Source organism: Monopterus albus, unplaced genomic scaffold (genome assembly GCF_001952655.1).
Source record: "Monopterus albus unplaced genomic scaffold, M_albus_1.0 scaffold5.1, whole genome shotgun sequence".
In the NCBI taxonomy this organism is placed as follows: Eukaryota; Metazoa; Chordata; class Actinopteri; order Synbranchiformes; family Synbranchidae; genus Monopterus; species Monopterus albus.
In genome coordinates, this window is record NW_018127885.1 from 2,443,730 (window position 1) to 2,457,384 (window position 13,655).

The 13,655-nt window shown below is 35.9% G+C and overlaps 1 protein-coding gene and 1 long non-coding RNA gene across 4 annotated transcripts in view; both read left to right on the plus strand.

The window, feature by feature from the left end:
• Positions 1–1,951: 1,951 nt before the first annotated feature.
• On the plus strand, positions 1,952–6,439 carry LOC109968145 (uncharacterized). Its single transcript, XR_002276052.1, has 4 exons — positions 1,952–2,300; positions 3,697–3,764; positions 3,916–3,984; positions 6,412–6,439. It is a non-coding gene; the product is annotated as an uncharacterized LOC109968145 (long non-coding RNA).
• Positions 6,440–7,833: 1,394 nt separating this feature from the next.
• Positions 7,834–13,655, plus strand: part of chd2 (chromodomain helicase DNA binding protein 2) — a 22,625-nt gene continuing 16,803 nt past the window's right edge. For 2 of the 3 annotated variants that reach the window (XM_020611426.1, XM_020611442.1), the window contains exons 1-2: positions 7,834–9,737; positions 13,392–13,626. In XM_020611426.1, coding sequence (XP_020467082.1) covers positions 9,676–9,737; positions 13,392–13,626 — 297 coding nt within the window. In that variant the 5' untranslated portion in view covers positions 7,834–9,675. The remainder of the gene's footprint in view (positions 9,738–13,391; positions 13,627–13,655) is intronic. The other variant, XM_020611436.1, reaches the window with a different exon arrangement.

The window sequence follows — 13,655 nt, forward strand, 5'->3', positions numbered from 1 at the left end:
ATGATGCTCTCTGCGCTTTAAACAGACCTCTGAGACTATCACAGTGCAGGTGCATTTATACGGAGACTTGATTACACACAGGTGGATTCTATTTATCATCATTAGTCATTTAGGTCAACATTGGATCATTCAGAGATCCTCACTGAACTTCTGGAGAGAGTTTGCTGCACTGAAAGTAAAGGGGCTGAATAATTTTGCACGCCCAATTATTCAGTTTTTTATTTAGGTCAACTCTCAAAGGTTATTTGCAGTATAACAAAGACATGTTTGCGTTATCTGAAATTCAGCAAATACAATCCCTCCTGCTGTTGGTGCTGTTTTTGTGTTAAGGCACACCCTTCTCCAGCAGTATTGTAAAACAAGTGGCTGCATTTCTGCCTTCCCATTATGATAAGAAATGTTCCATGATATGTTGATCCTTGCTGCAGGTCAGTATGAGTAGTGTGTAAGCACACAATGTACACATTAGCAACTGTAACATTCTATTGTCCCATATAGCCCATATAGAAGCTCTCCCTGCTGACTACTAGCTTATAACTGTACTTCTATATAAAATGACAACCTTTGGTTACATTATTAACATATTTGTTTATAGTCAGACAGTTAAGTCATCAAATAATGGCACAGTGAAAAACCCATCTGAGAGTGAACATACATTACTTACTATGCACAAACAATTTAACAACCTGCCTTACTTGAAACAAAATTGGTGCTCTTCAGGAAGTATTGTGCTGTGACCACAGTGTCAGTTAAGAGAAGGCCTACATTTCCAATTCTCTGTCTCTTAAACTACAATTTCAGACTGGAACGTTCAGGCGATAGATGAAGGAAGAAGATACTGTATGACCTAGATTTTTGGGGGGGAACTTAACAGATTTGGATTATAAATGCTATCCTGTTCAAACCCATTCTACAGATCAGTATAGGGCTATGTTAAGAGCATTTGTATAACTGGATTTGCACTGCAGTTGCAGGGAGCTCTTGTTGCTAGGCTGAGGATCTTTTTAAAGAAATCTTCCACTGCAAAGAGCATGCGCTATTCTATGGAACACATCATTGGTCAGTGGTGGGGGAGGAGTGCATACCACAGACTTCATAGACTGTCCAACAAAGGCTGTGTTCATTCACTGAACAGCCACATTTTACCAAATCTAACTGTCCCTATTAGACTTTTGATTCTATTTGTTCAAATTATTTTAGATAAGATAAACATGATTTATTTCACTGAATTGAATGTGTCACTTTGTCAGTGGCTAAGCAGGCTCATATGACAGTGCCTTTATGTTCATTTACACTTTTTCAAACAGGTCTTAACCTTGAAGCAGCTTTCTACTTATGCTTTCACAAATATCTGTAAACACGAATCTTGTCTGAAAAAATGCATCTTAGTCCAACATGGAGTCACTCAATCACTGTGAGTCACGTAGGCCATATCAGGAAGTCTGTCTGAACTTTGATGTTAATGAGTCATTGAATTAACATGTTATTGATCATGTATTAACCGACCTGCACATGCAATGCAACGCACTGTCTTTCAAGGCTCTCCCTAACGAAAATGTTCAAGAAGTTCTGTGTTTCTGGCAAGACACGGGTCACAAGTATGCCTACTTTAGATTTAAACAAAGTGTTTCTGTATGGTTGATGAGAGGAAAGACTGGAAACACACAACAGATCAGAAAACGGTTTCTAACCCTTAACAAACAAACAACAAACAACAAACATAAAAAACACCAGACTTAAACTGCCACCATACAATGACGCACGAGAATCACTATGTTTTTACTAAATTATACTTTATTGTTTTTAACCTCAAAAACTACTTAATATTATGTCAAAAAGTTACAGTAGTTAGCTTATTTCAGTAACCGTTCATGTTTACTAATGTCCGACTTTAGCTTAACTTGATTTACTGTTTACGTGGCAGTTTATATCTATTCCTTAATAACACAAAGGCAGAGAATGTTTCAGAGCTAATTTTGTTAGCGACGATTAATGTGTTACTGTGACTTTGGGATCAAGCAACAACAGCTTCCGTGATTGCTAGCGTTAGCTAGATGGGGCTGGAGAGGAAGTGGGGCTTAGCTTACGTTGAGAGCAAGGTGGGCAGAGCCGCTGAAGGATATCAGCTCAGGCAGAGGCACAGAAGAGGACACACACAACAGAGGAGCGGGGTGGCAAGGACGGAGAGGAGGAAGGGCGGAAAGATGTGGCTAAAAGACCAAGCAAAACGACGAAAATCGCTCAAAAATGCGATACCAGCCTGGACAGATGACAGGGGTTAGACACGGCCTGGATAATGGGTAAGAACTTAGGCGTAATCATACATTTATAGCTGTAAAGTACGAATCGGGCGTGTATGGCAAAATGGTGGAAAGAACGACGGTTAGACGCAGTGTTGTAAAAATGGCCATGGTGTGTTGTCAGCGAAGAATAAAGAAAAGGGTCTACACAGTGTAAATTGTATATAATTCTGTTTTAGTTGATGGAATTAGTATGTTTGCTAGCTCTGCTTCAAGTTATCATAGTTCATATATGTGCAAGTACATTTGTTCTCGACCTATTTCGAATTATTTCAACCTACGCATTTAAAATTTGCATTGTCCTTGAAAGGGCAAATGCCCTTGTCTGAATTTGCTCGATAAAGACAACACAAATGGGAAATATTTCGTTTCTAAACTGTTGTTTTGAGACTAACTGGCGTTAACACAACAAGTTTAAGCATATTTTTGTTTATTTTCCGTATATTCGATTTTTAGGTTTTTCATCGAATTGTAAATAACAAACTATCTTTAAAAAATCATAATTTTGAACAGTATCATAACTCAGAGTGTGTAATTGTAGTTTATAACAAAATTTGAGTGTGTGATGCTTAAAACATATTTAAAAATAGTTTAAATCAATTTTGGTAAGTTGTCAAATGCTCAAAATAGGCTTATTAACAACTATTCTCACATCTCAGAGAATACACACAAACTATACTTGACCTGTTTGTCAAATAAAGGTTCTATATGTTTTAAAAGCTTAGATATACTTTGAAATACCAAATAGGGTGTTGGCTTTTAACCCTTTCAGTTACTGAATGGAGATGCAATTTAAATATGTACATTAATTTTGTTTTCCATGTTACATTACACCTGCAAGACATGTAAATAAAGATTTTATCTTAGAAAGCTTGTATGTATGAAGTATAAATTAAAGGAAAAAGAAGAAACTATAAATTAAAATTAAATAAAGAATTAAATTCCTCTGAATATCACTGTATCACGGGTAAAGTTGTTGATTAATCCACATATGAAAGCAAATACCATTACACATAATAAAACACACAATGTGCAGTATCTTATAATAGATATTTGTATCTTAATCTGTATTGTTAGATCCAAAGAATTAGTACCCCTCTCCACATAATAAAATGCCCTCTCTAAGCCAATCTCACTAGGATGTAACTGTGGAAGACACATTTAGTTGCCACCAATGCGTTAAAAGATGAAGCATTTTTATAACTAAATAGGCAACAACTTGTTCATAATTGTATTATTATGTTAATGAGCTTTGAAACATTCTTGAAAATATTCTTGAAAATATTGTTAAATCTAATAGCCTGTTTATGTCGGAAATAAAATTTTATGTCAATGTAAGTTGCAATTTTGCTAACTGACTACGAAAATGTTCATAATTATGCTTTGTATTTTGCAGGGATTCTCCTTGATGTTTCAAAAACTGTGTCAAAAGGGATGCTGGTCACATGACCGCCAAGCTAAATGGTATGTTTTCATTAACTAATACAGGATTTTAGTTGTTTTTTTTTTTGCAGTCTTATTAGCGTTCTTGTCTTTACTGCCACATACATGCAGCCAGTGGGGTGTGCTGTTGTCACATTTCCTGTCTGAACATTTATTTTTCTTTTTTTTAAAGGACTGACATTTAGCCACTATGGAGTCGTGACTTGAAGAATTCAAGTGACTTGCACTGCAGTGGGGATCTGTAAGTATCAGTTTTAAGAGATTGAATGTCTACAGTCTGTTTCTTACATATTAACTCTTCATACATGTTTTGCCTGTTTTACTGACCACTTAAACATAACAGAATAAAAGTTTGTTTGTTTTTTGTTTTTGTTTTTTTCACTTCAGTTTGTGTTAAGTAGAAGTAGTGAGTCATGTCTTCGGGTAGGATAGTTCTGCCCTCTATGATGTGGCGAGGATGTTCACATCAGTGCATAGTATTTACAAGTTATTAAATAATAGATTCTGTAAGAGACATGTTGTGGTTAGTTTCAGATAATTTTTCCTTCACTTAAATGCATATGTAAATTCAAGTCATTTACATTTTGGAATAGTTAACTCACTTGATTAAAATACAGATATAATAATAAAAAAAATAAATACAGTTCAACCATGACTAAAAGTCATTTTATGTTCCCAGCAGTTGCCTGCAATCTGAATATCCTGCTGTGCTATGATTATTAGTTTGATGTGATAAGTGTCCAATGTATTAAAAACACCTGTCAGTTATTACATCACATTCATATAAAGAGTTCAACCATTTATTGTGGTTTGTAGGCTAGAAATGAATGTGGTGGATTTGGATTTCAAAGGATACATGAAGAGCAACACACACGGATAGTGTGTGATGTGCGTCAAAACACCTGCACATATTTTCAACGCAAATCCATAAACTGGCAGCGAGCTAAAGTGTGTCATCGCTGCTTGACATGCATTTCTGCATCATGATACGCTGTTGTCCTGTTCACCTGGTGTTGACGTGCATCAAAAGCATAAAATACTGAAGAGCGCCATTTTGGTAGTCCTGAATTGAATTTGCGCCTCTCCTGGTGTGTTACTGTGTGACACGCGTCACATGATGCATTGCTGCGTTTACCAAATTATTACTTAAGAGGCTTGAATGTTGCATCTTCTGTTTGGAGTTGTATTAAGACTCAGCTGGCACAGGTAGCACGAAACAAACATTGAGTCACATTGATATTTTTTGCTGCAACCGCTATACCTTTCAATAGTTGAGTGCGTGTACAAACATTCATTTTGACTACATTTTGGCAGTTAACAAACAACATTTTTTTAGCTAGTTTGGCTACATTGTTAATCATGGCCTGTAGGCGACATCATGATGACAGTGTAATAAGTTTCTGCCCTTATTGGCGGCTGTGATATTATTTGCTTCCAAAAGAATGTAATTTCAAAAACTTGTGTATCAAAAGGTGAATAAAAAAGCTAGTATTAAATGAAATGTCTTAACTTGCAACAAAATGTCCTGAGATTAGGGATGCACCATTATTGAATTGCATAAAGAGTGACAGTAGACAATAATTTGACCATTTTGCATCTTCAAAACAATTTAAATCAGTCCATGGTTAATGAGCAAGAGAAAATCTAAAATTGTCTATAGGTGGATGATTGGCTATTGGCTTCCACTGACATTACTTAACCAAATAAAATTGATTTAGCAAGTCGCTCTTTGTACAAAAACAATTTTTTTGGCTGTTCACTTCACCACTTTACTTGAAGAAGCAGCTGTAGAAACCCATTGGTCTTCACAGCAAAAACCCATTGGCTAGAAATCCACAAAATGGAACATAAGGTCAATAACCATACAGTAAGCAGAATTAATAGCTTAATATGATATGATTGGGGGTGACTGTGGTTCAGTGGGTAGAGCAGGTATCTCCCAATCGGAGGATCAGAAGTTCGAATCTTGGTGCCTGCAGTCCACGTGTTGAAGTGTCCTTGGGCAAGACACTGAACCCCCAAGTTGCCCCCGATGGTTAGAGCCATTGGTAAAAGTTGGTGCTGCAGATGGCTGCCTTGGTTCTGTACCAGAAACAAATTCCTAGTGTGTAACATACTTGGCCAAATAAAGGTGATGACTTTGGTAGATTTCTACAGTAATATGTTTTGTTCACATCTGCACATACTTTAGTTAAAAAAGATGTGGAAAACAGACATTGCTTTTTCTGTCCTGGAAAAAAAGAAGAACCTGTACTAGGTAGCTTGTTACATAACCTCTCAGAAGACTTGAGAGTTTTGGATTTTTAATTAAGTCAAATATGAAAATTAACATATTATTTAGGCTTCGAGGTTCTGTTAAAGTGGGATTCTTGAACAAAAAGGTGAAACAATATCTTTGAGTAAACGTCTGCATATTTTATTTAAACAAACAACACCAAAGCTAGCACTAGAGTAAAACTTGACATTGGCTTGGTGTTGAATCAATTTCCAGTGTTCACTGTTTACAACATCAGCTATTAATCAGTACTTATTATTACTGTGAAAGTTTGAGAGAATTGTATATTTTTTCTCTGAGATAAACTCCTTCATATTCATAAGATTGTTTGAATGGAAAATGTTTTTTGTGTATCTGATAGGTATCATTCATTGTTCCTTTTCTGTTCCACAGCAGAGATATGGACTGATGTGATTTTCAAGAAAAAGAAGACGTCTCTGTAAGTTTTTCATGTTTGACCTGAGCATCTATTTGCATGCTTAATGAGCATAGGAATATAATGAATATAATATTTAACTTGAGAGATTAATTGTTCTCTGTATCACATTTGGATTCTAAAGTAGTTGAGGATATGTTCCTGCTATTTTTAGCTAACTTTACACCACATTTATCTGGAATATTTATAGTCGCCATTCAGAAGAGACCTAGATGTGAGCAGTTTGGAGTGCATAAAAATAATTTTATGGATTACATGATGAACTAATTTCGAAATGTGGCTACTTTTATTATTAATACAAGTATAGGCTATTTCTAAAGTGGCTTTATATGGATATCCATTGTATTGCTTCCTGTTGGCAACTAAGGAAAAAGTCACATTTCTCTGAGAGTTTCTACATTTTTGGTAAAATCTATGAGAAGTATTTGGCTTATGTTGAAAACCTGACAAAATGTGACTAAATAATGTCTCAGTTATTTTTATTTTGCTGTATTATACTACTTTAAAAGCTGTGAGGAAATATTGGATGTAAGAACATTGGCATTGTTTGAAGGATTGCTTTTAATAGTTTTTGGATACCATTATGTTGTTCATTTGTTCGTCATGTTTGTGCTTTGGTGATTATGGTAATCAATATGTCAGTTCAGGCTATGGATTTTATTTTGATTACAGTATTTTTTGTGTAAATACCAGTGTTTTGATCTTAATTTGTTTAGAAATCTCTGTTGCGAAAAAAAAAAATGTAGGCATGATGTGAATTAGGCAACTCTAGACTCATCATACCCCTGGTGGTCAGTTGGTGAATTATTTTGCAAATTGTGGAACATTTACTCAACTCAGATTTCATTTTGCTGATAATTTCAATGTGGGAGCTTCAGCCAGATGTATTTATGTCATGTCATGCATAAAACGTATTACATGTCTTATTGGAATTTAGTACATCAGAATTTGGATGTAAGCCTATAAAATTAAAATGAATGACGATGATGAAACTTATGTACAAACCCACCCCAAGCTGTAGTTTGCGTATTGTCGATATAGTGACTTTTATATACAATTTATCGGAAGGTTTTTTCCGTTAACATTTTTGAACAATTGTATATTCTTACAGTCGCTCATATATCAAAGTAACACTTGCGCAGTGCTGTCTAACGCAACTGAAAGCTAGCTACGTATGTTACTAAACTGTCTCAATTTTAGTCTGGTTTAGCATGCCTTTTTAAATAACTGGACAGTGAATCTAGTCATTTTAGTTGCACTGTGGGCTTACAACTTTTCCTCCTTCTTCTTTTTTTTTTTTTTTTTGCTTTTAATGAACATATAATTTCCCATATAACACATAGTTATAAAATCCATCTCAAAGGAAGAATATTTGATATTGGTGAAGTGGAGACTGCGTTGTTTAACGTGAAGATGACAAGTGATGTGGCAGTTAGCCAAATTTTGCCAGGATGTAACCTTTTTCTAACTGGACTTTTTTCTAACTGGACTTTATTTCTTACGACAACATGGACACTGGAACATCGTTGATGGCTGCATAGTGGACTCGTTGCAAAATTACATTGTTGTTTTTGGGAAACAAAATCAGCCATTGTACATTTGAGATACAAAATGTTTTTAAATAAAATGTATGACCTCGTATTTTTTCCTGGCTTTGTGTCATTAGGTAATTAGCCAATCAAAGAGAATATTTTACGTAATATTCTCGGTAGTTGGTTTTAATATTTCACTTATTCTATAAAACAAATTAACTTGATTTGCATTGACATTCTGTCATAAATCAAATATTTACTCGATCTATCAGCTAGCATAAGAGCTTTCTACTGGGTTGATTTAACCTTCTAAAGTAATAATTTTTTAGGTGTGGCCCTCAAAGATAATTGTCATCTCCATTGACACAAGATAAAGGCAAAATGGTTCATGTGAATGCACCCTTGTGCTTTATAAGTCCCAAGGGAAATGCATTACTTAATCAATGAAAATTAGTTTAAGACAACACAAGTTGGTGTATAAGTAGTTAAAAGGATTTTTGTCTGAAAAGAAATGGTTTCCAAAGGCCATAAAATGGCTTCTGGTTGTCCTTCTTCCTGTCTGAGCAGGAAGTGATGCAATTGGTGCAGAAAAATTTATATACACTATTAAGAGCCTCTCTGTATTCTCTTCTTTTATGAAGTGTCAAAAGAGCTTGCACTGTTTGTCGTGTGTCCTGGGCCTGATAATATATGTAAGTTCATAAAAAACAAAATTTAAACATAAATAAAAGGGGTGGGACTTAAGCATCACCTGAGTGTGGGGTAAATGGAAATAACGTCAATCAAAGGCAAAGCTTTCAGAGCTAGGAAGGAGCTCTAGATGGCGGCTGAGTCTTGGGAAGGGTGCTATGTTTTCGTGAGACCGTTTGTCCATCTTGTTTTTCGGCCGAGCCCGCTTGATTCTGGTGAAAATTCAAGGGTCGTAGTCGTACAGTCCGTGTTTTAAAGAAAATTTAGGCGTTTTGTGCGGTTTTTGGGCTGATTTTTCGAGCCGTAGGAGCCGTCTGTGCTGGGGGAGTGCTTGTCGTTGTTTTCCATACTGGGCTCTGGCAGCAGCCATGGCGCGCCTCCATTTTTAGTGTGCTGCTCGCCTCTGTCTCTCAGACTGACAGTAGATGAGGACTGTAAAGGCCTTCGAGCGTTTTCAAACAACTTTATTTTTTGTAGTTTATTGTTAAGTTGTTATTTTTACAGTCTCTCGTTTTTAATTCGAGTCGGATAAATATTTGAACCCCGTGATATAGTGAACGTGAATCTAATACTTCATTTATAGTCTTCCAGCTTCCTTCACGTCCAATTGGTATGTTTACATTATGTAGTGCATAATTTTTTGATTTTCTCATTCTTAAATCTTACTTTTCTAATCCTTCATCTGATGACGCAGTTAAAATTAATTGCATGCGGCTTGATCCGTGGACTATATTTAAAGACACAGGATGGATAGTTAACTGATTGTGATAACATCTGTCATTTTTCTTACCTATATTTAAGTAAGCGATGTAAATAAAGATACTCAAATCTTTCGAATTGATGCCTTTTTCTTTACTCGTGTCGCACCGCCTGGTTTTAACTGCCACCTGAGCAAAGGCAATCTAGTGGGACTTGGATGATAGTTCATGCTTCCTCTAACTTTTTTACAGTAAATACAGGACAAAAGATCATCCTATCAGAGATTTTCAGGATACTACAATGATGAAGAATAAAAGTAAAAAACAAGAGGATGAAGGCTCGACCCAAAGCAATGCATCAAGGTATGACTCTTATACTTATACCTTTTTCATTACTGATTTGATTGTTTACCTTGTCAAGCATGGTCGATCACCTGTGTATACATTTCCGACGTGGTTTTAATGAAGTGTACCAGTGTCATCAATGACCTTGCTATTGTTTAATAGCCACACCCAAATTTTCCTACTATTTCTTACACTCAATTCTGAAGTTTCAGGCCTGTGTCAGTAGATCATTGCCCTCAAGATGTGTGTGTTAGACGGCAGGAAAACTGATTTGTTCTGTGTTATGTTGCAAATGGCTTGTCACAAATGTTTGATGCCTCATCACAACAGTTTGTAATATGACCTTGTCTTAATAGTTGGTACTGCATTGCACCATTTTATCTCCGTTGTCTTTTGATTTTTATTTCAGAAACAATGTATTGCTTTGGTGTTATGCTCAGTAATATATTCAGTCTTTACAGTGTGTTGTATATAATATACTTTTCCGTTCGTTATTTGACATGAAACCAAGTTACATGTGGCTACAATTGTCAGTTTTGTAACAAACTATACTTTTTGTTTGAAACTATTTAAAGTTACTAAGTCATAGGAAATCCAAGTTTGTTTTTATGCTTGGTTGTTTCTGCTAATTAAAGCAAACCTTAAATCCCAAAGATTTTAATGCCTTGTAAATAATTTTGTCTTGTTTTTAGCTCGGTTAGCAAAACTTAAAAACTACTTCACTCTTGTGTATTATGAAGTTATATCTGTCCACATGCTTATGTAACAGCATTTTAACCTTCAACTTTATTTTCTCAGGTTATTTCACTTCATTTTATGGGGAGTTTTTGTGGATGAAAAGTTTCAATTTAAATATTTCTCTTTAAGCATAATGATCATTAGACTTGTTCAGTGATTGCTTTCAATTGGCCTAATATATTTTATACCTGGATGGCCCCTATCACCTAGATTTACTGACATTTTTCATTGTCAGATCAGTTTAAATTGATTTCTAATAATATTGCCTATATAGTGTTTGTGCTAGCATGTCTGGTACTTGTGACCATCACACCCAAGCAGTGTTTTTCAATTACATACTAGCTTTTAAAGTAAATTACAAAGGCCAGTGGCTAACAGTCAGGACACTTGAATATGATGACAGATTTTACAGTATTATCTGCTTTTCTCTTGATAAAGTGTTAACATTTGCAACTGTGTATTTATCATTCTAAGCTACCCAGATCATAATACATCAATCAGTGGAAACTCATTTTGATCAATAAAGATGGCTTTGCAAACTAATATCAGATCATTTTTATGGTGTCAGGAGTGCAGACACACCACATATGGGCCAGCTATTATTTAAAAGTTTTATTTATTGTACCAAAGCTGTATCCCACCCAAAGTTCTTAGAATTGCTGCCATGTATTAAAAAGAAATAAAGCAGACTGATCTGAATAGACTATTGTTTTGTAAATACACAAATGTATTTTGATGCCTAAATGCAGGCAAAGGCACTCGCAGCACTTTGACAATACACTGCAGCAGGTCACATCACACTTGTAGTCTTTTTGTGTGTGATCCTGTGGCAGCCATTTTAGTATTTTCAGCTGTGAATGAAATGTGTCCTCTCCTACTGATGACAGCCTAGCTCTGTCTTAATGGTAGATGAGCATTGAATGCATGCAGAGCAGCAGAATGAGAAACATTAAATCAGGTGACTTTGTGACGTTATGATTTCATTCAAGTACTATATACATGCACTTTAGAGTTACAAAATGGCCCTTGCTTTGTGTGCCCATGCCCAGCTTGCTTGCTTGCTTGCTTGCTTAGCTGTATTAAAACTTAGCTCAGAACTACATGGAGGAGGAACAGGAAGAGTTTAGACCTTGGAAAGCCAGCACATCACGCTGCTATAGGCTAGATTTCCACCTAGCAACACAGCAGCCAATAGTAATTCGAGAGTTTATTCCTGTCCCGCCTACCATTGACCTCAGTTAAAGCGGAAGGAGCCATGCACTTCCGAGTTTGGTCCGTGAAGCTGTAGAAGAGATGAGCTGTCACACCTTGTATCGTAATACCACTCAAATGGAAATTATTTAGTTTCTACCAGATAATGTTAGTTGCCCTTCAGTGTCTTTTCCATATTTCTATAAATGTAAGAGTATACACGGTTATTCTTTACATATTTAAACTGAAAATATAAATCCCTTTGACCGTCACAATGAGTGTTCTTCTTATAAGCACTGAATAGATGAAATAACGATTTAGCCCATGTGTATTTGAATGTTTATTGATAACCCGTGTGTGCTGCACAACGGCTCTTGTCGGGCAGTGATTTGAGATTTATTATAAATGAGGGTGGCGCCCCCATGTGTCCAGACGAGGTACTGCGTGCAGAGAAAGTCAAACAGGAGAGGTCACCACACCATCACTAATTTACTCACATCTCAAGATAAGTTTTATTTTATACAAAATGGATACATTTGTATTAGATTTCAAGGTTACTGCATAAAGATGTACCCCTTGAGATACAGGTCTACTGTATTTTTTTCAAAGGGGTCCCAAATTGTTTAAAACTCCTTCTTGTCTGGTCACATTGAGTGATGTGGCGTTTAGAATAAAATATATGTGGTGCCATTGGGTTTATTTTCCTGATGTTTCTTTAATATTTTCTTATAGCATATAATACTGTCACCTCTTCAGTCATCTAAAAATCTTTCAAATTAAACACTCGTTAATACTGCTCATCTTAGGCTGTAACTTATGATGAGGGTTACAAGTTTAGTCATGAGCTGAAAAGTTTAGGAACCAATGGCCTAGACTTTATTCATTAATCTTACCATTATTCTGACAAAAAATAGTTCCAAGCTCAGTGAGGTTATGGCTTAAGCTATGACAACTGGGAGTGCTCATGCAATTTTAATGGTGGTGTTGCAAGTATATTTTTTAATTTTTATTCCATTCTGGTAGTTTTTCACATAAGTAATTATGTAAGTGTATTTTTTTCCCTTATGTAATGGTAGGTTGGCAGAGATGGAAGGTTTTCAATTCACTGTGTGCAACCACTCTGAGAAGTGATAGCCTGTTAATTTACAGCTTCATCCAGATTTAACTCATTACGTTGAACGCTGGTGTGTGAACTCCTAGACTTTTTAAAGTGACCGTAAAATGATTTATGCGCCTTAGAGAAAATTAAGTTATCATAAGCCTGTTTGCTGAGTAGAGAACATGGTGCATTCTGTAATGAAGTTTCCTCTCAGCTGAGAGTCACAACCTTCTCAAGGTCAAAGTTCAAAGTGTTTATTTGTCATATGCACAGTTAGGAAACATGTTTCCCTGTACAATGAAATTCTTACTTTGTCGTCCACATGAATGCCACAAAAATACAAATGAAATATAAAGTAGATAAATAAGTAACACAAAAACTAAGGCACTTTAAGCAGCAAATGCAGCAATATAATAAAAAATATATAAGAATATAATAGAGAATGTATGCTGCATGGGAGCAGGAGGTGCAGCAGTCAACAGTCAAAGTGCAATTCTGCAGTTTCTTCATGTGGCCGTGGCTGTGTGCACTTGGAGTTAAAATTCTAAGAAGTCTTTAAGTTGCTGCCAGCTACAGTATAAACTCACATTTTTGCCAGTACTTCCGCAAAATAAAAAAAAAAGAACATGTTCTTGTTCCTGCAGCAATTCAGCTTCAGAAGAATCCAGCCACTCTGCGTCTGAGTCTGGAAGTCAGTCAGAGAGCGAGCATGGCAGTGAGAGGAGAAGATCCCACAACTCTGAGTCAAACAGTTCGTCAGAGTCAGAGAGTCACTCGGAATCAGAGTGTGAGTCTGCAGAGTCCAAATCACAGCAGACCACATCTGAAGTCAAAGACAAGCCAGTAAGAAAGAAGGAGCGCCTGGCAGATGTGAAGAAGGTAAACTTTGATTTGATTTGATTTGATTT